This window comes from Ips typographus, linkage group LG3 (genome assembly GCF_016097725.1).
Source record: "Ips typographus isolate SLU linkage group LG3, UJ_Ityp_2.0, whole genome shotgun sequence".
NCBI classification, from domain to species: Eukaryota; Metazoa; Arthropoda; class Insecta; order Coleoptera; family Curculionidae; genus Ips; species Ips typographus.
Genome location: NC_138424.1, coordinates 16,527,557 through 16,549,314, shown reverse-complemented (window position 1 = coordinate 16,549,314; position 21,758 = coordinate 16,527,557). Strand labels below are relative to the sequence as shown.

General features: G+C 35.2%; 2 protein-coding genes and 1 long non-coding RNA gene across 4 annotated transcripts in view; 2 read left to right on the top strand and 1 right to left on the bottom strand.

The window, feature by feature from the left end:
* LOC145725769 (uncharacterized) overlaps nucleotides 1-4,299 on the top strand; it is an 11,406-nt gene extending 7,107 nt beyond the window's left edge. Inside the window, exons 4-10 of the mRNA XM_081974609.1 lie at nucleotides 42-381; nucleotides 543-740; nucleotides 1,926-2,066; nucleotides 2,125-2,311; nucleotides 2,715-2,880; nucleotides 2,949-3,465; nucleotides 4,158-4,299. Coding sequence (XP_081830735.1) covers nucleotides 42-381; nucleotides 543-740; nucleotides 1,926-2,066; nucleotides 2,125-2,311; nucleotides 2,715-2,880; nucleotides 2,949-3,465; nucleotides 4,158-4,232 — 1,624 coding nt within the window. The 3' untranslated portion in view covers nucleotides 4,233-4,299. The remainder of the gene's footprint in view (nucleotides 1-41; nucleotides 382-542; nucleotides 741-1,925; nucleotides 2,067-2,124; nucleotides 2,312-2,714; nucleotides 2,881-2,948; nucleotides 3,466-4,157) is intronic.
* LOC145725770 (kelch-like protein 17) lies at nucleotides 3,472-21,758 on the top strand. 2 transcript variants are annotated; one of them, XR_014177393.1, is made up of 7 exons: nucleotides 3,472-3,933; nucleotides 17,732-17,922; nucleotides 18,659-18,773; nucleotides 18,914-19,020; nucleotides 19,082-19,198; nucleotides 19,252-20,903; nucleotides 20,958-21,758. XR_014177393.1 is itself a non-coding variant. In XM_081974610.1 (6 exons), the coding sequence occupies exons 3-6, from the start codon at nucleotides 18,689-18,691 to the stop codon at nucleotides 19,888-19,890; spliced, it is 948 nt and encodes a 315-aa protein (XP_081830736.1). In that variant the 5' UTR covers nucleotides 3,472-3,933; nucleotides 17,732-17,922; nucleotides 18,659-18,688; the 3' UTR covers nucleotides 19,891-21,758. The 2 variants fall into 2 exon arrangements, 1 of the variants encoding a protein (XP_081830736.1); XM_081974610.1 differs by having other exon boundaries at nucleotides 19,252-21,758.
* Nucleotides 3,765-8,202, bottom strand: LOC145725771 (uncharacterized). Its single transcript, XR_014177394.1, has 3 exons — nucleotides 7,845-8,202; nucleotides 6,457-7,369; nucleotides 3,765-6,195 (listed from the first exon to the last, which is right to left on the bottom strand). It is a non-coding gene; the product is annotated as an uncharacterized LOC145725771 (long non-coding RNA).

The following is a 21,758-nucleotide window of genomic DNA, read 5'->3' as shown; positions in this document are numbered from 1 at the left end:
GCAACAATATTATTGTTCATGTCCCAACTCAATTATTTCAGACACCCAGAAGGTGCTTTACATGTACCTTACAATTCTGTAAGGTCATCCATGTGGCGGTGGAAGCAAGCAACAACTCCAAATGTGCCCACAACATTACCAGAGCTGGCTGAAATACTGCAGACAGGTGAGTGGCCTAGATATGACAGCTGTACTAATGGCCCTTTCTTTTCAGGGACAACTGCGGCTGGTGCTCATAGGGCTGTCGTTTTTGCAAATGAAGATTTCATTCGCAACTTCGGCGACTCTATGTACAACTTCATGGACGGGACGTTTAAAGCAGTACCACGACAACCTGCTTTTGCTCAAATATTCACCATTTTTGCAACATGTATGGACCATGTAAGTGTTTCCAAAAATGTATTTCCTAATTTTTTAACTCCCCCAATAATCATTTTATGCAGCTGTCACCCTTTATACTTTTGCTAATATGAAGTGCTTTTTAAAAGTGTGGAATCTCAGATGCTATACAAAATAATATACTATTATTTTCTTTAAAATAGGCATTTCCTGTCATACACATTTTCATGGAAAGGAGGACCAAAGCATTATACGACGCAGTTTTTTTGTATATTCGCCAGGCATTTCCCTCTCTCCTCAACAGAACAATCATAACAGATTATGAAGCTGCGCTTGTAGAATCCCTGCGAGAAAACTATCCACAAGCGTCATTAAGAGGGTGCTTCTTCCATTATTGTCAGGTTAGTTGGTGTAAAAAAATGATATTTTGCTTTGGATTATAAAGGGTTTTGCATTTTTTTCTTTTTAAAATATGATTTGGCTTATTTTGTCCTTAAAACAATAATCATCCATATTTAATTTTTAATTCTATTCATAGAACACATTAATGTAATATTTCCTACATGTGAAATATACAGGGTGATTCACGCTGATGGTAGATATATTAGAAGTATCTAGAGAACGACTAAATACCTATATTTTCGTTGAAATTTGAAGTCTAGCCTAGGTTGGGTCCAAACTCTCTATCTAAAATATTTTGGACTTTGCAGTGTTGCCGCAAAAATATTGAGCTGTTGTTCTCTAGATACTTCTAATATGCCATCACCGTGAATCACCCTGTATAAGTAGATAATCTAAATACAGTGCGTTTTTTTTAACGCGCAACATAGGATTTTACGTGTTAAATTTTTAAGCCCATGTTAGACCATGTTATTTTGGAACTGCAGGTCTAAAACTTGACGGGTGTGTCTTTAGTACCCTGAAGCTTAAGTAAGTTTACCAATTTGGTCTAAAAAGTGATTAAAAACTGGCAAAAAATCATTTTTTTGTCGAAAAGATTTTATCGTTTTATACTCCCTGTATGCATTGTTCTTTTTTGTTTTTGATATCGACAGGGCAGGTAGCAGGTAGAGTGACATATTTTGACTGCATCATGGCCCGACATCTTTTGAACGTCAAAAGGGCATTTTATGATTGTTTGGAATACTGTTTGGCTTCAAACGGAGGTCACTTTGAACAATTCACTTATAAAAATACTTCTTTTGTTCTTAACTTTCTTGATATAAAGTTAATGATCACCCTGTTTTACTTTCTACGCCAAATTTTACCTGCTACCTGCCGTGCCAGTATCAAAAACAACAAGCACCTATCATACATACAGGGAGTATGGAAAGATAAAATCTTTTCGAAAAAAGGTGATTTTTTGCAAGTTTATAATCACTTTTTAGGCCCAATTGGTAAACTTGCTAAAGCTTCAGGGTACGAAACAGCCACCCGTCAAGTTTTATACTTGTAGTTCTAAAATAACATGGTCTGACATGTGCTTAAAAATTTAACACGTAAAATCCTATGTTGCGTGTTAAAAAAAACGCACTGTATGCAATCATTTGACTATCAAAAATCAGATGAGGTTATTTCTTAAACAGGCTGTGATGCGGAAAGCGAGGACCTTAGGAGTAATGAGAGCCGTCGAAGAAAATCCCCACGGAAAGGCTTTACTTCGAAAATACTACGCCTTAGCGCTTTTTCCTGCGGACAGGATGGAAGAAGCTTTTGAATTTTTACAGGTATGCATAAAAAATTGTACTTTTTTATTCAAGAAGACTCTATTTCTATTATTTTTAGGATGAACAACTGCGTGAGGCTTTTCAAGATCTACGAAATTATATAAGACGGCAATGGATGGACCGAGTTACACCACACCATTTCAGCGTGTTTCGGGAGCGCCACAGAACCAATAATGTCATGGAAGCCTACCACAGAAGACTGAATGGAAGACTAGTTAGACATCCGGGTATTTGGGATTTGATGGGTAAGAGCATTTTGGTTTTAATTATTTTTTTAAGCAGGGTTCCAAAAAATATGCTATATTTATTGGTTTGGTTTTAAGTTGAAACTGAACGAAAGGTGGGCATGTACTTAAAATTTACTTGAAGCTAATATTAATTATCATGGTAGAATTTTTGCTGTTTTTTACGGTATCTCTGGAATAGAGATGCCCTGATTGTAGAACCGCGGAGATAAATATTGATGTGGGTTTGTGTTTCCTCTGGTTAAGCCATCGGTATGTCAAATTGCTAAGTGAAAATTTAAATTTACCCACTTACCTAACAAATTTGACCGTCTGTGCTTACTTACTACAATTATTCTGTAAATTTATCATTAGTCTTTAGAACCTCTGCTAGCACTTTTTCCAAATCTTAATTTTATTTTAGAAACGCTTATCGACATTCAAAATATTGCGATACTGGAACTGCAACAACTGGAACAGCAGGGAAGAGTCTTTCGGGTAGCTAAGCGAAACGAGGTATTTGACAGGCGATTGACACAGGCATGGGACAAGTTGGCCGATGGTAGATTTAATTTACAAGACTTCTTCAGGTTTGTTGTGTGCTGATCTTCCTGTTCCTGTTTCCAACGATAACTTTAATCCCTTTTTGTTCTTGTAGGCAAGCTGTTCATTTCATGGAGAACTTCGATGTCCAACTACAAGAATGGAACCAAGACGTACCACCTGAAGAAGAAGAAGAATTTCCCATAAACTTCCCAAATCTTTTTGATCCTCCTCTGTTCCCCAACAACACATCCCAAACCCTCCTTTACCACCACTTCCATCTCGTTCACCCTCTCCTCTTCCTGACTTTAATATTTCCAATCCAGTTCGTCCAACCCTCCCTCTTAATCTCCCCAGTCCACCGCGTTCACCCTCTCCTCTTCCTGATTTTAACATTTCCAATCCAGGCCGTCCAACCCTCCCTCTTAATCTTCCCAATCCACCTCATTCACATTCTTCTTTCTTTCCACCCCCCTTGCCGTCACCCGAATTTAACTTTCCTATTTGGAACCTCCCAAGTCCTCCTCTCCCTCCCCGTACTCCACCATCTCCAGAGGTACCAGGACAAGGCCAAGGTTTGGACGAAGACGGGAGCGAAAATGAACCCTTTTTTTTTAATATTGAAGAAAACCGTAAGTATAACTTGAAATGTATATATTATAATTGTAGAGTAAACAATAATATTGTCACGAATGGAAAATCCATTGATTGAAAAGATGGACTGATTAACTTAAAAAACATCGAGGATTGCGAAATGTTAAGCGCACGAGGCAAGGTCGCATCACGATGCAACCGAATGTGTCATGCACCGAGTGCACCGTATCGGTGATGAATCACCACCACCTGCTTTGCAGAAATATGAAAAACAAGCGACAATAACAAACTGCGTCAGCCGATCAATCGGGTATAAAATACGCCGATTTTAGCAGTGTTGGATAAGTGTGAACCGATCAACGGTAGTGTGACCAGCTGACCCGAGAAGTCGTAATGTCGACTCTCCTCGGGAAAAGATTAAGTTAATTAGTCAGTTCTCCAAAATTGTTTAAACGCAAAGTGACCAAGCCATTGCCCGGAAAAGCTAAGCCCTTAGCTATGATTATGTAAGTACAATTGTTAATTGTCAACCTTTTTGTATATTTTACAACCGTATTGTGCATCCATTTGTGTATTCCGTATTTAATAGATTTAAGTGTTATACAAGGAAAACTCAGTGTTTAATTCCATCCCTAAAACTGAGATCCCGGCGCGACGTTTATCGTCGCGAGTCAGTTTAATTGGTGAACCCAGAAGGGCTCATAAATTAAACGTGACAATATTTGTAAAGCATGGGAACCTGATCGTCCCACAACACAACACCAGGAAGAGACCAGTTTTCTCCTGTTATGCAAAGTCTGTTTGATAAACATCGTGCAGTACGTGTTGCATTGTCGGCACGCGTTTTGTGGGAGCTGCACTTCAAGAGTTTTTAATGAAGCAGCTGCGCGATGTCCAGTGTGTCGGATAGTAATAAATAAATCACTAAGGCCACTAGCTCTTTTTTTTGTAAATCACAATGTAGTTTAATGTAATATGTTATTGTTTTATGTTAATTTGTATATTTTTATTTGTATATTTTTATTGTTAAGATTACCATAATGGAACGTAAATTGATCTTAATATTTGCAAAGCATTGCATTAGCAAATTTGATTTTTGACCGTCTTATTTTTGCAAAATACATGTGGTATATAAAAAATATTGTCAGTATTCCGTAGCTGTAATACTTTGCAAATGTAAAGAACTGAGAAATTAGTTTTATGTATATTGTATATATGAACTTATACTTTATGCTTATAATTATATACCATTTATATAAGTACATAACGCTCATTGTACTGTGAGGGATAGGGGTTGGGTGTTTAGATTTGAGGAAGTCAATACGGTTCATGTGTTGTATGAGCGGTATGACCTTACATTATATTATACTTTTTAAACAGAATAATTTGAATTTGTATTTATAGTGATTTTACATTGATGATAAGTTTGGTTTTATGTATTTTGAAGTGGATGTATATTTTTTAAAACAAAAGTCTTTAACCCATAACATCCATAGAAGTGTAAGGGATAGGGGTTGGCTAGTTGGATATTTTAAGGTTTCTATGGACGTTATGGGCCTTGCTATGGAATTTATAGTCTTTGTACTGGATAAAATATGGCGTTCTAGAGGTTGATATTGATGAGAATATTGTAATGTATTATATATATTGTAAGATATTGTATATTACTTCCTTATTACACCACATAAAAAGTTTGATAACTTATTACTATTACCATTTTATTTTGGTTTAGAAAGAAAATTTATATTAGGTTTTAAAATCGATGATATTACGAAATAACTATAAATTGGCATGTCTATAAATATAATACATTTGTCTACTTTATACTTGAATTAAAAATGCATGATTATTTATTGTTTGTTGTTTGTAATAAAATGTTGTAAGAATTATGATCAAAAAGTTTTTTTTTGCTCTTAAGTGATTCCCTCTCATAGCAAAAAAGGTAGATACTTTATTCTGTAAACAATTGTGGGTATAAAACTACTTAGTAAATACAGGGTGTCCCGCGAGGTAAGGGACAAAATTTTACTATGAGTTCTTTAGGTAAATTCGAGTCCAAAATGTCCTATGAACATGGGTCCGCACATGCTTCCTTACCAAGATATGATTTTTTTAAATTTAATAGTGCTATTGTGCCAAAAACTACAATAATGCCGAAAAATAATTTTATTTAAGAAAAAATAGTATAATACACACACTACAATTCGCTAAGGGATTAAAAGACACTTTAGTCACGAGGTTTATAGGTGTACTATTTTATTCACTTTAGAATGCAAGAAATTAAAAATAAAAAAAATTACAAAACTAACAGTGGTTACAACGGTACTCTCGTATTACTGATAGTTGTTATTGATTGTTGTTGGCATGGTGGATTCACTTAAAATTTATTGTGCCCTGGAAGTGTTTGAAAACAAATGAGTGAGTCCAGAAAAATCGTATTTTTTGAAAATGAACATTGAAGAGGCCGCCCAAGAGGCCATCGCTAGCCTTCTTCCAGAAAAATCTCGCGAGGCTTACAAAAAACAGTTTCTTGTTTACCAAAAATGGTGCGTTGAACAGAATGCAGAGAATTTTACGGATGAAAAGGTGCTCCTGGCTTACTTCCTGCAGAAGTCTAAGAAGCTCAAGGCATCTTCTCTATGGAGCCAATATTCCATGATCAAAGCCACGATAATATCTGAAGCAAACGTCGACATCAGCAAATACAGTAAACTCCAGGCATTTCTAGAGCTGCGAGCTGTTGCAGAGGTGTCAGCACAGTCTCTTAACTATAAAAAATAAGTCTGTAAAGTGTATTCTTATGTAGGTTGGTAGTTATCGTAATTAAAGATTTGTTCATTAACTTTAGTATATTACTTAAAGTTACGTTTCCCTTTCGTTCCCTCTAACACTGCTCGAACCATTCTAACCTCTATTCGAAGTGTCAACATACAATGTTGACTGACTTATACTATTTGAACACTCTCTTATACTACCCTAACATCCCCCTTCTTAAAGATCTAACCTCTGAGGAGGCCTTACGAGCCTACCTGAAGATGTTATTGTTTCCGATTGCTGAAAAACTTCTTCATTGGTTATCTCACTACCGAGCTCACTACAGACATCTGAATACCCACTATCAACCGAAATGTTTTCTCTTTCATCTCCACTTGATACACTAATAACAGTGTCGGAACTATCATCTAATTCTAAAAATATTTTACAGGCTGATCTTTTTCATTGTTACATCCTTTATCCCTTCCTTCCTAACCACATAAAAATGAAGAATTACCCAAACTCTGCGAAAAATGTATGTTGCCGCAAGGTTTAATAAACTTTCTGTTTCTAACTAATATGTTTCCATTCTCCATTTTTACCCTGTAACATCTATCTCTAAGCTTACCGACTACTATTCCTGGAGACCAAATTCCTTTAGGCTTAAGTTGTACCATTATTTTAAGATTTTAAATCTAATGGATATAGATTTTTTACATTTCTGTTGTAGTAATCTTCGCTATCCTGCTTTCTCCTATTTAATGTCTTATTAAAACAGTCAAAATTTATGTTTTGTGGTTTTAAATTTATGGTGGCTGATGGTCTGTTTTCACAGTTACTCTCCTTCCAAAAACAAACTGATAAAAATCCAATTTTCCATCCCTACCACTATCGCTAGTAATTCCTTCTCGATTTGTGCATACCCACACTGAGTGTCAGTGAATGCCATAGAAGCATAAGCATAGGGTAAGTTGTCTTGTAAGAGCACTGCTCCACAACCTGATTTTAATGTTTTTTTTGATTTTGAGGCATCCACTGAGACGATAGTCTCTTTTTCAACGTCATAAAACCGAAGTACTGGTTGTTTAGTTAGTATATTTTTAATTTCGTCAAAGGCTTTCTGATGTTCTGTGCTCCATTCAAAAACAATATTTTTTCTCAGCAGTTGTTGTAATATGGTTGTCTTAACTGAAAAATTATTAACAAATTTACTGACATAAGTTAACAAACCCCACAAACGCTGTACATCATGTTTATTTGGCATTTGAGCAAAGTGAGTACTTTCCACCCGGGTGGAAAGTAAAAGCAGGTAATTTTCATCTTTTCACCTGGTTTACACATAAGAAATAACGTTATTACATACCTGGTTGAATATAAACAATTTTTATGATTTTTGTATAGCAAATTTACAAAGTATTAAGCCACTATTTTATTCTAAGCGTTATTTAGATTAGAATGATAGCTATGTAATTGGAAAAAAATCAGGTGGTTTTTGATGAAAATCAAAAATCAGTCAAAATCGGCTCTAGTTTAAAAAATGCCGATTTTCCAAGAAAACGTTAATAACAATTAGCGGTATGAAAATACAATTAGCGGCTCAATATCTCTCAGTATCTCCGAAACCGTTCAAGGGAAGTCAATCAAACTTCACCCATCCACTAACCTTTTTATTCCTAACAAAACGAGGTGAGCTTTAAGCCATCTTCAGGCTCCCACCTTTAGGGGCCTGTAACTCTGTTAGAAAGCGTTTCCGGAACCACGTTTATTAAAAAAAACTTTCTTGTTGAAGCTGCCCTAGAACGTTGTCGGTGTAATTTCAGGACATCCTCTTTATAACATAGAAGTAAATGTAACAATTGTGGTTAAAAGTAAAGTAGAAGAAAGAATAATTTAAAAGTATTCCGTTTGGTTGGCGTGATGAGACTTTTTAATAAATTTGGTCCTTTTCATTAGGCCAGGAGTTTTAGTTCACCCATTAAATAATAATAAATAATAGCAAACTGACAGTTACCTATCAATTATAAAACAGTATTTCTAGGTATAACCTAACTGACACTATTCTACAGAACTAATACTTTGATTTCTGAAGTGAAATATAGGTCAAAGCACTATTCACATAGTACCATTTTTGTAGTATTCTCGTAAAAACACAGTTTTCCGATGCGTGGATTTTGAGCTTCGCAGACCGTGATGTAGATGGCGGAATTGCGCTGTATTAAAAAAATCAATAATTTCATCGCGATCTGGCACCTTATGTTGGATATGTTGAGGACAGCCACTAGATGCCGTTAATTGTATGGAATTGTAATTGTATTATTAGAACCATATGGATCCAAAATTCTGAAGAAAAAAACCAAAAAATGAAATTTTTCTTTGAGATAAAGATTCAAAGAGATTGCTAGGTTCTCTTCTCTTTCGGGGATCGTAGTAGAATAAAAACAGGTGAAAAATAATTTTGTCTGGTACTAATTTTTAATTTGCGGAAAGAAAATCGTTTTCTACGCGAAAAATAACGTTTCGCATGGTTGGTGTCGTGGGTTGCACGGACTTTCAGCAGACTTCTTGAATTAGCCACTTGATTGGCATTTTCCTAATAAAATAATTTAGTTAGATACAAAAACAAAACTCGCCCTTTTCTACTTTTTTGGTTATTGCTCAACATAATGACCAAACAAGAAATATCCATCCCATGAATCTGGCTAAATTACTATTTCAAAATAATGTGGCAGATTTGAAAGAGGTGCAACCTAAAGGACGTAATAAAGTGGGCATATCCTTCAACACACCTTTTGGTGCTAATAGCTTCATAAAAAGTAACCCTATGGCAAAGGAAAACTATAATGCATACATTCCCCAGTTAATGTTGTACTGCAGTGGTATAATAAGAAATGTGGGAGACACTATCACTGAGGAAGACCTGATACATTATGGAATTGGTACCAGAGGCTCAAAGTCAATCAAAATTGTGGATGCAACTAGATTCAACAGGCGAATTACAGAGAATGGCGTTACGAGAATAGTTCCCAGCAACACTTTTCTGTTACAATTTGCAGGTAAGAATCTACCTGTAGAAATTGAACTATTTAATACCAAGTCTAAAGTTTTACCATACATCAGACCTATAATATTGTGTGTTAACTGTTATAAGTATGGGCATCACAAAAATCAATGCAAAAACAAGGAAGCATGTCAAGACTGCTTAAAAGTACACCAGGAAAATGAAACTTGTGATAGAGTTAACAACTCAGCCCCCAAAAACTGTCCTAATTGTGACGAACCAACAAGCAGAAATTGTAAAGAATACATTCGTCAACACAATATCAACAAGGCTATTGCAGAATATAACATAATTTTATTTGATGCTAACAAACTATTCCCACGGAACAACGAAGACAACTCAAATTCCCAAATCCTACTTCAGGATTTTCCCAACACACTCCAGGAAGCCTTGAACGCCTCATTTTTAGCCTCACAAACTAATTCTCAGGATAGAATTTGCGCAAGTTTTAATTTCATCCACTAACCTTAATTAAAAAAAATAAAATCATAACAACAATAAAAATAACAATTATATTAGTCTTAAAAATTTACTACATTTTCATAAATAACTTAATTTATTCATATTTTTATAAAATTTACTTTTTACAAAATTATTTTTGCTCTGTTTTTCTCCTTTTTAATTTAATAATTTTCCTTTCAGCATAATCTTTAGACAAGCTTTGTAACTATAGGGTCTTGACCTTGGTTTTTTCTTTGTCTGATTACTTTAGTAATTTTGGATTGGTCTTTGTTTCTTCTGCTTACTCTTTTCTCATGGCTCATAGTTGTTTCAAACTCATCCATTGGAATATACGGAGTCTGGTTTCCAACCGGGACTCTCTGGTTACGCTTATGCGAGATAATAGCCCAGACTTGGTCTCATTAAATGAGACCTGGTTGCAAGCTAAACATAACGTTTCATTTTCTGGTTATCACGTGATTAGACAAGACAGACCAGACGGTCGAGGTGGCATTGCCATTATTATTAAACGTAATATTCCATTTAAAATCATTAATCATAATTTGAATACTAATCAAAACGTTCAGGTTTTAATTATAGAGCTTAAAGAAGTTATAGTTATCAATAGAGTCCGGATTAAAAAGCACTAAAATCGTGAAAAAAAGCCCTTAAACAGCATAATAATTTATTTCAAAAAAGTATAAAAATATGTAAAAAAGCACAAAATTATTTCAGATATATAAAAAATCTTACTTTTTTGAAACTTTTGATATTAAAATAAAATGTTATAAAATTAAACAACAAACAAAATATTTTAAATAGGTTTATTCTGCTTTATTTAAAAAATTCGAAAAGCATTTTTGTCAAAACTAACCGTTCAATCTAAATAACCTAGAAACTAAAAAATATAAACATTCAAAATTATAAACTTTTATTCTTTAAAACACGAAATCACTAAATGTTCATTTAAATGTTCAACCGTAAAATTTTGCCGTCTATCACTAAGGATATTTTTGTACGTAGAAAAACTTCTTTCCACGTCTACACTAGTTATTGGTGCAAATTTAAACTTTGACACCACTGCCGGGTCCATATTCAGAGTTTCAACAGCTTCTCCATTTAAAACGGAAGATATATCCTTCAACTTCTGGAATCCTTCGTTTTTTGACAAAACATTGTTTAATTTGTTTTGCAGTGTTAGTCCAATTGGTCCGGGGATGCCCCCCACTGCATGGTCAAACTCAATAATTTTTTGCACCGACTCAACTAACGGCATTTGTTGTTTTTCTAAACATTTTATTGTTTCACTTACAAACTTTAAATGACTTTTAATAAAAGCAAGATTATTTGTCAGTTCCCTACTTTCCATAACGACAATCCTTTATGGCTCTACTGGCAGTATCTGGAAAGTCTAGGACAAGGTTTTTGAAATCTTGAAAATGTTCAGCGTAGTATAAAGCAGCTTCCAACCAAGTTCCCCAACGAGTTAGCACTGGTTACTCTGAACAACTGCACTCTTAAAGGGGCTTTGATAAAAATACGCTTGCCATTTTTTATTAAGTCATTGACAAGCGGAAATTGAAGCCGAATGGTTTCTGCAACCCGATTAAGTCAGTGTGCTAAACACGTACAATGAATTAAGTTTGGATAGAAAACTTTAAGATTGGATGCAGTTTTGACCATATATGGGGCGGTATCGGATACCATTAACAATATTTTTTCATATGGTACAGGTTCAGGAAGATAAAAGTTTGTTAATGTTTCATGTATAAACCTTGAAACTGTGTTGTTATTTGTTGCTTCCAGTTCTCTTGAACAAATTAAATAACTTTTGGTCGGGACGTCCTCATTAAGCACACCAATAATTACATTAGCAATATACCTGCCACAAGCGTCTGTAGTTTCGTCTACAGTAAACCAGATGTTATTGTTACCTACCTTTTCGAAGGGTGCTTTCATCTGGTACACGTCGGTTGCAATATTTTTCCAAAAATGTACGAAATCCATCCTTTTGTAACTTGTTTAATGGAATATCAGATTGTACTAATGCTTTGCATAGGTCGAAGTTAAATTGTTGTTGTTCGTTATAGTTCGTTATATATGATTGTTGATGCAAAGTGGTTTTTACATGTTGCGTAATATTATATTTTTTATCGTGCTGTATCTAGAATTAAAAATAACGAAAATATATCAAAAGTTGGATACCTATATACTGAAAAACGCAAGCTTACCATTTTCATACAAGCTCGGCAAAATAATTTACCATTTTCAAATTTCAACTCTCTATCCATTCGTCTACAGACGGCTTCTGCTTTGGCATTTTGAGAGAACACGACAAAAACTCAAACTGTTTAGTTAAACAACTGCTTTAGTTAGAAAAATTAATCTTTTTTCGGCTTAAAAAGGAGGCGAGACTCGAGAGGCACTTGTAAGACAGAGGCTAACGGGCGTTTCTAAACCCACGGCGCCGGCGCGGCGTAAATGCTCGACATGTGGACCGTCGACGTCTCACAGGGGAAATACCGTATTCTATATTAGACCGTAGAGATGAGCAGATGAGAAAAACTATTAATTCGATGTGTTGATATTTATATACACATTTTTGTAAACTCAGCTATTGACTATTTTTATTAAATTTTTGGTGAGAATTTAGAAACCTATTGTTATGTAATATTGTGTGTGTATAAAACCATCCAAAAATAGCAGCAAATAAGCACAAAAAGAACAAAAAAGTAAAAAAAGCACAAAAAAAAACTGTCAAATGACGTGTTTTTGCATAAATCATTTACATTAGATGTCAAAAGTGGGATGCTTTTATTAATTACAAAAAGCAAAATACCTAGAAATCCGGACTCTAGTTATCAATATATACAACCCCGCTAATCTTGTGATTGATTCTCAAATTTTAAAGGATTTGATTCAGATATGTTCACATAAAAAGCTGATTTTTTTGGGAAATTTAAATGCTCAACACCCTCTGTGGGGCTCTGGTTCTTCCAACAGGAATGGAACAGTATTGTTTGATTTCATTTCGGATTCTAATTTAATATGTGCTAATAACAGTAAACCAACTAGATTAACGGCGCCGGATCAGCATAAAAGTGTTCCTGACATTGTATTGATTTCCCCTGCTCTTGTTGACAATTTTTTTTTTACATCTTGTGTACTTACAGTGGCATGAGTGATCATTTTCCAATAGGATGCAGTTTGCAAACGGTCATTGATCATACACAGTCAAGAGCAAACTCTTGTGTGCAGTTTGCTACCAAAAAAGCAAATTGGCCGGTTTTTTCAGACTTGATTTTTGAGGATTTTGCCAAAAACAAGATTATCAGTTACGAAACTTTGGAAAACTCAATTCTTAAGTCAGCGGAGGTTGCAATTCCTAATTTGAGGATTGCAAAGAGAATTGGGAAATCCATGGTGGGACAATGATTGCTCGGAAGCAATCAAAAGTAAGAAAACTGCATTAAAACAATATCTCAATGCGCCCTCGTTAGACAATTATGTTAATTTCAGGAAAGTAAGGGCTCATACTAGGAAAATATTAAGAGAGAAAAAGGAACTAACTTTCAGTCTTTTTGTGAAAATCTTAATCCTTTGACTAGTATTGATAGGGTGTGGAAGTCTATCAGAAGATTTAAAAGTTCTTTTAGTCCAATTTTGCCTGTCCCCACTCTGGGGGCGGCCATTTCAAAACAGTTGTTAGCATCCTTAGATCACCCATTTTGGCCCAGTTTACAAGATGACGCTCCGAGAAATACAGAGAAATCAGATCCCATTCGTTTCCATGAATTATTGTCCGTTATCAGTAAAAAGAAAGATTCGACCCCTGGAAGGGACTTGGTCACTTTCGGCATGATTAAAAACATCCCCCTGCAGGCTTTGCACTCCCTGATTGAACTTTATGATGAAATCTTAGATGGTAGACAAGACATTCCGATGTCATGGAAAACGGGAATAATTGTCCCAATCCTTTAACCCAGAAAAGATCCACAATAGATTTCATCTTATCGTCCCATTGGTCTCTCATCTGTCATAGGAAAATTGTTTGAATCCATTATTACGAATAGACTAGAATATATATTGGAGAGGGAGAGAATCATATCGCCTTGGCAAATGGGGTTTCGGCTGGGAAAAAGTATCTATGATGCAGTCCTGGTTTCTAAGATAACTTCCGCTAGAGCAAGGGGCGATCGAGCAATTCTAGTCTTGATGGACATGACTGGTGCTTATGACAATGTAAATATTTCTAAACTGTATGATAAACTCAATAATTACAATGTCCCTCATGATATTTGTCGACTGACCCGTATTTTGTTTCAGTCAAGAAAGTTATTTCTTAGAGATCCTACGGATAAATCGTTGATTGGTCCAGTTAATTGTTCTACAGGCCTAACTCAGGGCTCCCCTTTATCGCCTATTTTGTTTAATGTGTATGTTAACTCTTTCCAAGAATGCATCCCAGTAGGCGTAACTGCGAAACAATATGCAGATGATCTGGCTCTTTTGATCACTGGTTCCTATATACAGCAAATGGTCGATAGTTTGAACCCTGCTCTTCAAAAATTTCAAGAATGGACTCTGAACAATGGACTGAGTTATCAAGACTGAAGGAAAGATTTTATGGGGAAACCCAGTTACAGCCGTTCCGATCTCCTTGGTTTAGGGATCTGAAGGATGTCTCCAGGAAAGCAATCACGACCATGATTAGAATCCGAAGCGGACACTGTTCATCACCACAACATTTGCACCGGATAGGAGTGAAAACAGATGATCTCTGCGAGTAAGGAGAGGCAGGCTCTTGCAGAAGCGTCGATCTGCAGAAGCATCTCAATCATAAGAGAGACCTCATGCATGTTTCACAATACCTCACTGTTCGCTTGCATGATTTTCTGCATGAACCGAAGCGTAGTAGTAGTAGTAATCAGTTCAATTCATAAGTTACTGTGTAAAAAAGTGCTAATACATGACATTTACTGTACTGTAAAGGAAAATAAGCAATGAAATAACATATTATATTTACTTGATGTGGTGTGGCAGAAAGTTGTTTGACTAAGAATTTGTACCACCACTGGCTTTGTTGCTATTTGATCAAACACAACAGACACAAATTATATTCATGGTAAGTTGATCATAATATAATAATGAATAAAATAACACCATCATAATCATAATATAACACCATAAAATCAATCATAAAAAAATAAAATATTTAACCAAGAATTGGATCTTGTAAAGATTAAGCATCCACGAATTTTACTATAGTATCCTTAAAAAAACTGCGGTTTGGCAGTTTAGGTATTGTTGCCAACACAAGCACCACAATTTTATAAAAAGTGTTCTTAAAGTGCTGATGAATTAATGGTGGGTCCAACTGTCACTGTCTTTTAAGTCAACATAAATCTGTGATGAAAACAACATAGCCTCAACTATCCACCAAGCCTCAGAGCTGATGGATTTGTTGATTTCATGTTGGAAGTCAATTTTGACCAATGACAATGTAAGCTTTTTTGAGGTTATGTATTAGCCTTTCCGGCATTTGTTATTGTTTGTTGTGTTTGTTGATTAAGGAAAATAGAAAAGGTGTAAAATACTCAGCAAAGGTTCTTTAAATGTCAGTTTTGTCAGTAGTGTCATCGATCACAAAATCCCGTTTTTTAAGTCAACAAGAAAAATGTTGCCAACCAGCTTAACAGTTCCAACACAATCTCAACACTACTTCAACAAAACCATTCTCTGACGTCATTCATCACAACTTAATGTTGACTTTAAAAATACGCGTACATAGACTAAATAAGTATAGACAAACAGTGGCAATAGAACTGAAAATGAATTTAAGTAAGCAGCGTGAGATGGCACCACTAAACGCATATTCGCGTAATTTTAAAGCCAGATGCAGCAATTCCGATTTTTTGATTGTTGGAAAACATCAGTTTTAATGCAGCGTTGTCTAGTTGACAAATCCCATTTTTGGTTTTGTTTCTAGGCAAAAAATAACAGATTTTGTGTGTGTTTTGTTTAATTATTGTGTTTCACTTTGTTGTATTTTTAGTTTAGTTATTGTTAATATTCGTTAAGGGTTACTTTATAGTTAATTCATTATGAATTCCATGTTTAATCTTAAAATAGTCACGTGACCATTTGTACCTTGAAATGAGTCACGTGAATTAGAGTTCAAAACTAAAAAACGGTCACGTAATCTTTAAAAGTAAATTTAATCATTGAAAATAGTCACGTGACCCGTCAAATAATATTTTGTCATTTACAGTCACGTGATCTTCAGGGTTCAATTTTGGCATTAAAAAATAGTCACGTGACCTTTAAAAAATTAGTTTGATTATCGAAATGCGTCATGCGACTTTATGAACTGTAAAAAGAGTCACGTGACTCTTCAAATAATATTTTAAACATCTAAAACAGTCACGTTACCTTTAGGATTCCGGTTTGACGTGACCACGTTTTGAATTGAAAATGCATTATAAAGAGAGTAACGTGTGTCTTTAAAAATATCAGTTTAAACTGAAAAACGAGCACGTGATCCTTTAAATGTCATGTGACATTATAAAATCCATTTTTCATCTTAGAAAAGTCACGTGACCTTTAGGATCCGTTTTGAAGTTAAAGAAGAGTCACGTGGACTAAAAATTAAATTTGATTATTGAAAATCGTCACGTGGCCATTTGCGTATTAAAAGGAGTCATGTAATTTAAAAAATCTCAGTTCAAACTGAAAAACGGTCACGTGACCCTTTAAACATTATTTTGCTATTTACAGTCACGTGACCTTCAGGATTTCTATTTCTATTTTTTAAAAAAGAGTCACGTGACCTTTGAAAATATATTTATTATCGTTTGTATTTTGTCGACTCTGAGTTTTGTTTTCACTTACACTCACTACTCCACTGTGGGCTACTACTTTTCGATATTTATTATTGAAAATCGTCACGTGACCATTTGCATATTATAAGGAGTTACGTGACTCTTCAAATAACATTCTGACATCTAAGACAGTCACGTGACCTTTAGGATTTCGTTTTGACGTTAAAATAATTGAAAATTGTCACGTGGCCATTTGCACTGTAAAAAGGGTCACGTGTCTTTAAAAATATCAGTTTAAAGTAAAAAACGATATAGTGATCCTTTAAATGACATTTTGACATTTAAAACTGTCATGTGACATTATAAATTCCATTTTTAATCTTAAAAGAGTCACGTGACCTTCAGGATCGGTTTTGACGATAAAAAAAAGAGTCACGCGATTTAAAAAAATGTTTTTTTTAAATTTAAAATTGAGTCCCGTGATTTTTAAAATAAATAGAATCTTTATTATCGATAGGTACCTCAAATCATAAATTCTTATATTGTTTTGGTTTCAAAATTCGAGTAACTTCAAAAAAATCAAGCTTTCTTACGCAGTTCAGATGGGATAGCCAAAGAAAGCGGATTATAGGAAATACTGCAAAAGTTGGCAACTAGGTCTGCAATGACGAGCTGTATTAGCGCCATCTCTTACCTACAACTGAAGCGGCCGAAATACATTAGGAAGTCCTTGAAGCGTAAACGGCTTCCTTTTTGGCTGCCATTTTAATTACATTGCGCTGATTGACTGTTCTTATCATTTGGTCTATGGTATAGGCTTGTTTTTGCCTTTTCATAAAAATATATCAATTAAAAGAGAATAGTGTTAATACATTTAATTAAACGGGTATTTTTCAGTAATATGTAGCAACAAATTAGAGAAACGACGTTGAGCAGTACTGCCATATTATCGTTCCCACATACAACAGATAAACAGGTCATTGTTGCTGATACGGTTGCTCGACAACCGCTTATACAGGGCCGGCTAAAAGTTTAAATTTTCTCATTTTTGTTTGTGTTTTACGACGAAAGGGTTCAAGTTAGAGATCTGGAAAAAATACAGAAAACTAGTCCGTGATAGGTAGTACAACTTTCATTAATACGATTTTTCAATCAAATCAACCGCAAAAAAATCAAAACAGACCAAATAATTAGGAGTATAAATATTGAACATACTTTATTTAATTTCAGATCTGAAGACTATATAAAACTGACAATGATGAATAACAACTTAGAAGAACCTGGTGTAGTTCTAGACCGACTGCATTTATCCGAAAGCACTGAGACTACCTCGAAAACTACCTCCGAAGGGATAGATTTGCCACCGTTTACCAATAAGGATTATTGTCATAAAAACGACAAACATAGTGTAAATGCACTAGGTAATATACAACGAATGAGACAACATGGACATGTACTTACTACTACTACTTGCTATTATTTTCTTCAATTATTAAAAAAACTTACATTGGAGACCGCGTTTAGCGGTAATAAATGTATATCCAGCCACTTTCTCCTTCTGGAAATAGTCTATAAGTCGTAACACATGTGCCCCCTCAGAACGATCTAAAATTACAGGTTAAAGAAATTTAAAGCTTCAAACTTTTTGAACAGCCGCTGTATTTGTCCAGATTCTCCCACGGGAGATTTGCGTCCCTCGCCTGCGGCTCGTGACGTAAACATCCCCCTTAGGGATTAATGGCTATCATAAAAAGCTCGTTGAATAATATACTATTATGTTTGAACAATTTATGATTGTGTTTGTATTACTTAGCTACCAAATACATAAACATGCACCTACTTAATTTCCTCGCGGGTATAAAGTTACCTAACATAGACCTATCTACAGTATGGCTATTTTAATAATAATTTGTCATTGCAACTTCTTGATTTTGTAATTAGTAGTAACAGTACAGTGTTAATCACAGTAAAGAACTGATCTAACATAAAATGTATACACCACGGACATTACCAGATGTTTATGGCCTCGGGCGACTTAAAAACTCTTGGGCCAGTAAAATCGTCGCCCTCAGGTCATAAACATCCACCTATTTATGCCTTTGATGCATAAATAGTTATTCTGGTGTTCAAATGTTAAATTAGTAAAGTCTTTTATAGATACTATTACCAGCAAGTAGCCTGCTTCAAATGGAAGACGTTAGAGAAGCTTGCTGTAAATTTTTTTTAAAGCAGTTGCATTCCTCAAACTGCCTCGGAATAAGAAGTTTTGCAGGTATGTTAATGAATAGTTGGTAAATAGTAATTAAGATACCAATAGCATTATAAGGACAATAATGCATGAGGTCGATTGATTTTTTAAATTATTTGAATAACTTTCAGGAAAATAACGAAAACAATATTTAATATTTTCAGATACATATTCCTGCAAGGATTTGCACCATCAATCGCACCTATACGTCTTACAAAACTTTCAACAAGTTATAGCAACTGAAGAGTTTCTGTCACTTCCGTTTGAAGAAGTTAGTTTTAAAGTATTTCGTTTAAAGCAAAATCGATATTTTAAGTATTCTACATCAACAGGTTAACGAGTTAGTTTCAAACAGCGAGTTGAATGTAATCTCAGAAGCAGTCGTACTTACTGCAGTTTTGAATTGGGTCAAACACGATTTAATAGAAAGAGAGAAGTATATTTCTAAAGTTCGTATACTGTTTTAGTCTTGTAATAACAATAACATGCAATTTAATTACAGTTGTTTAATCACGTGAGGCTGCCTTTACTAACCAGGGAGTTTCTTATGACGAGAGTGGATACAGAAAAATTGGTAAAGGGCAATCACGAGTGCCGGGAATTATTGTTGGAGGCTATGCGGTACCATCTAGCGCCAGAAAGACGGTGTGAAATTTCTTCATGGAGAACTATGAGAAGGAAACGAGGAGGCCGACAGATTGGCCCGACCTATTGTAGGATTAGCGGGCGCGGTCGGATCCGCTATTGTGGACCGTATCTTCTGGCAAAGATCCGATATTGCTTGGGAGGAGGCCGGAGGCATGCGGCAGTCGCGATGTCTCATGGGTTTCTTTCCAAGAAACAAGTCGAAGTCCCTGATGGAATTATCCAGAAAGGACCTCAATTGTGTGACAGGACTTCTCACGGGTCACTGTCAGATGAGAAGACACATGCACATTCTGGATCTGTCACAGGATCCGGTATGTCGCTTGTGTCTGGAAGACGAGGAAACTCCGATACACGTTCTCACACAGTGCCCGGCACTTGCGACGATCAGAAAAGAGCTTTGGGTAAGAGTGTGATCAACCCCTTAGATATTGACGTTACCCGGTCAAGGAGGCTCTGCGGCTTTGTTAGAGCCACCGAACTGGAGGGGTACTAGCTTGTGATGGGTCAGCGCACCGCCCTCTGTACAAGAAAGCCAAGAAGGTGCATGCCAAAAATTCCAATATGGCCGAAATACTGGTTTGACAGTTTGCATTTGTTTGTATTGTGGAAATTGAGTTTTTCGATGATTAAAATTAATTTTTAAGGTTTAAAGTCAAGACTTGGGATTACTTGCCAAAGTAATTTTTGTTTGCTATTATATACCAGGTGTCCAAGAGCACCCTGGACATAGGAGATTAACATGGGAAAACGGTTTTGATTTTTTTGCGCCTGTACGGTTGATTTGATTGAAAAATCGTATTAATGAAAGTTGTAGTACCTATCACGGACTAGTTTTCTGTATTTTTTTCGGATCTCTAACTTGAGCCCTTTCGTCGTAAAACACGAACAAAAATGAGAAAATTTAAACTTTTGGCCTGCACTGTATAGGCGGTTGTCGGGCAACGGGTAAACAGGTCATTGTTGCGGGTACGGTTGCTCGACAACCGCTTATACAGTGCTGGTAAAAAGTTTAAATTTTCGCATTTTTGTTTGTGTTTTACGACGAAAGGGCTCAAGTTAGAGATCCGAAAAAAATACAGAAAACTAGTCCGTGATAGGTACTACAACTTTCATTAATACGATTTTTCAATCAAATCAGCCGTACAGGCGCAAAAAAATCAAAACCGTTTTCCCATGTTAATCTCCTATGTTCAGGGTGCTCTTGGACACCTGGTATTGTTGTTTATATGTTTGTTGTTCTAGTGAAAGTGTAGTTTGTGTTCATTTTATTGTGTTATCACTATTGTTATTGTTCCTTCATTGTTCTATAATTTGTTGTTGGTTTTTTAACTTAAATTCTATTGCCTCTACAATATGCCGTCCACTTGTTGTTTGCCAAATTATAAAAGCAATTTGGTGAAAGGCCCAAAAGTGTCAGTCTTTTCCTTTCCAAAAGACCCTGCTCGAACCCAACAGTGGTTGAAAGCTTTGAACTGGAATGATTTTACTCCAACACAATACTCAGTGGTAAGTACAATATGCTTTCTCATTCAGTAAACTTATTGCCTCTTACATACATAGAGTAAGAGGCAATAAGTATGTGAGTTACATTTTGAGGCCGCCTGCATTTTGAGAGCAACAAAGGTATACTCTGAAGAAACAGGACAGCTTTTAGAAGTTCCATTGGCACGACCACGGTTGACTAAAGTTAAGCACTAAATTTAATTTGTTATAATATGTTAACATTTTTTTAATAGACACTGCTACACACTAAAGTTAGAACCTATAATTGGATTGAGAGTGGTCCTAATAGTTAACATTTGTATGCTGAATGTTTTTGAGTGTAAGAGATATATGACTGTTGAGTGCAAGTATTCACTGAAGACTTACATGCAGAGCTACCCTTAACTAATGTGAAAAAAATGCTCATGTATTTTAACTAATTAACATAATTTTACAAACTATATCCTTTATGCTATACTATTGTCAATAATGAATAATGATGATTTAAGATTGAATGTAAGTACACAATATTTTCAAGACTTTTTGAGGTACAGGGTGTCAAATTATTGAACTTTTTTTAGAATTTTCCACACAGCTACAAATACAAAAACAAAAAGCAATATAAAATTAGACTAAGGCTTGGCATCTTTTTTCATATTAGTTAAGAAACCGTTTGGTCTGCTTTATTAATTATGTAATTAAGAGCTATTTACAATATTGCAATCTCTAATAATTGCCTTCTGAGGTTTTTACTGCTCAAAGTTTTTGGCTAGTTAGCTGGTTCATCTATAATTATTGGTCAATTCTGTGAATGTTTTTAAAATAAAACTTATTTGTTTTTGTGTTCAAGCTTTCATAATAAAGCATTTGTTTTGAGAA

Bases quoted from the DNA above. Each gene is read 5' to 3' on its own strand.
- LOC145725770 (XM_081974610.1), top strand. From the start codon at position 18,689: ATGGAAGACGTTAGAGAAGCTTGCTGTAAATTTTTTTTAAAGCAGTTG. The intron at 18,774-18,913 runs GTATGTTAATGA...TAATATTTTCAG, and splicing joins CGGAATAAGAAGTTTTGCAG to ATACATATTCCTGCAAGGAT. The intron at 19,199-19,251 runs GTTCGTATACTG...ATTTAATTACAG, and splicing joins GAGAGAAGTATATTTCTAAA to TTGTTTAATCACGTGAGGCT.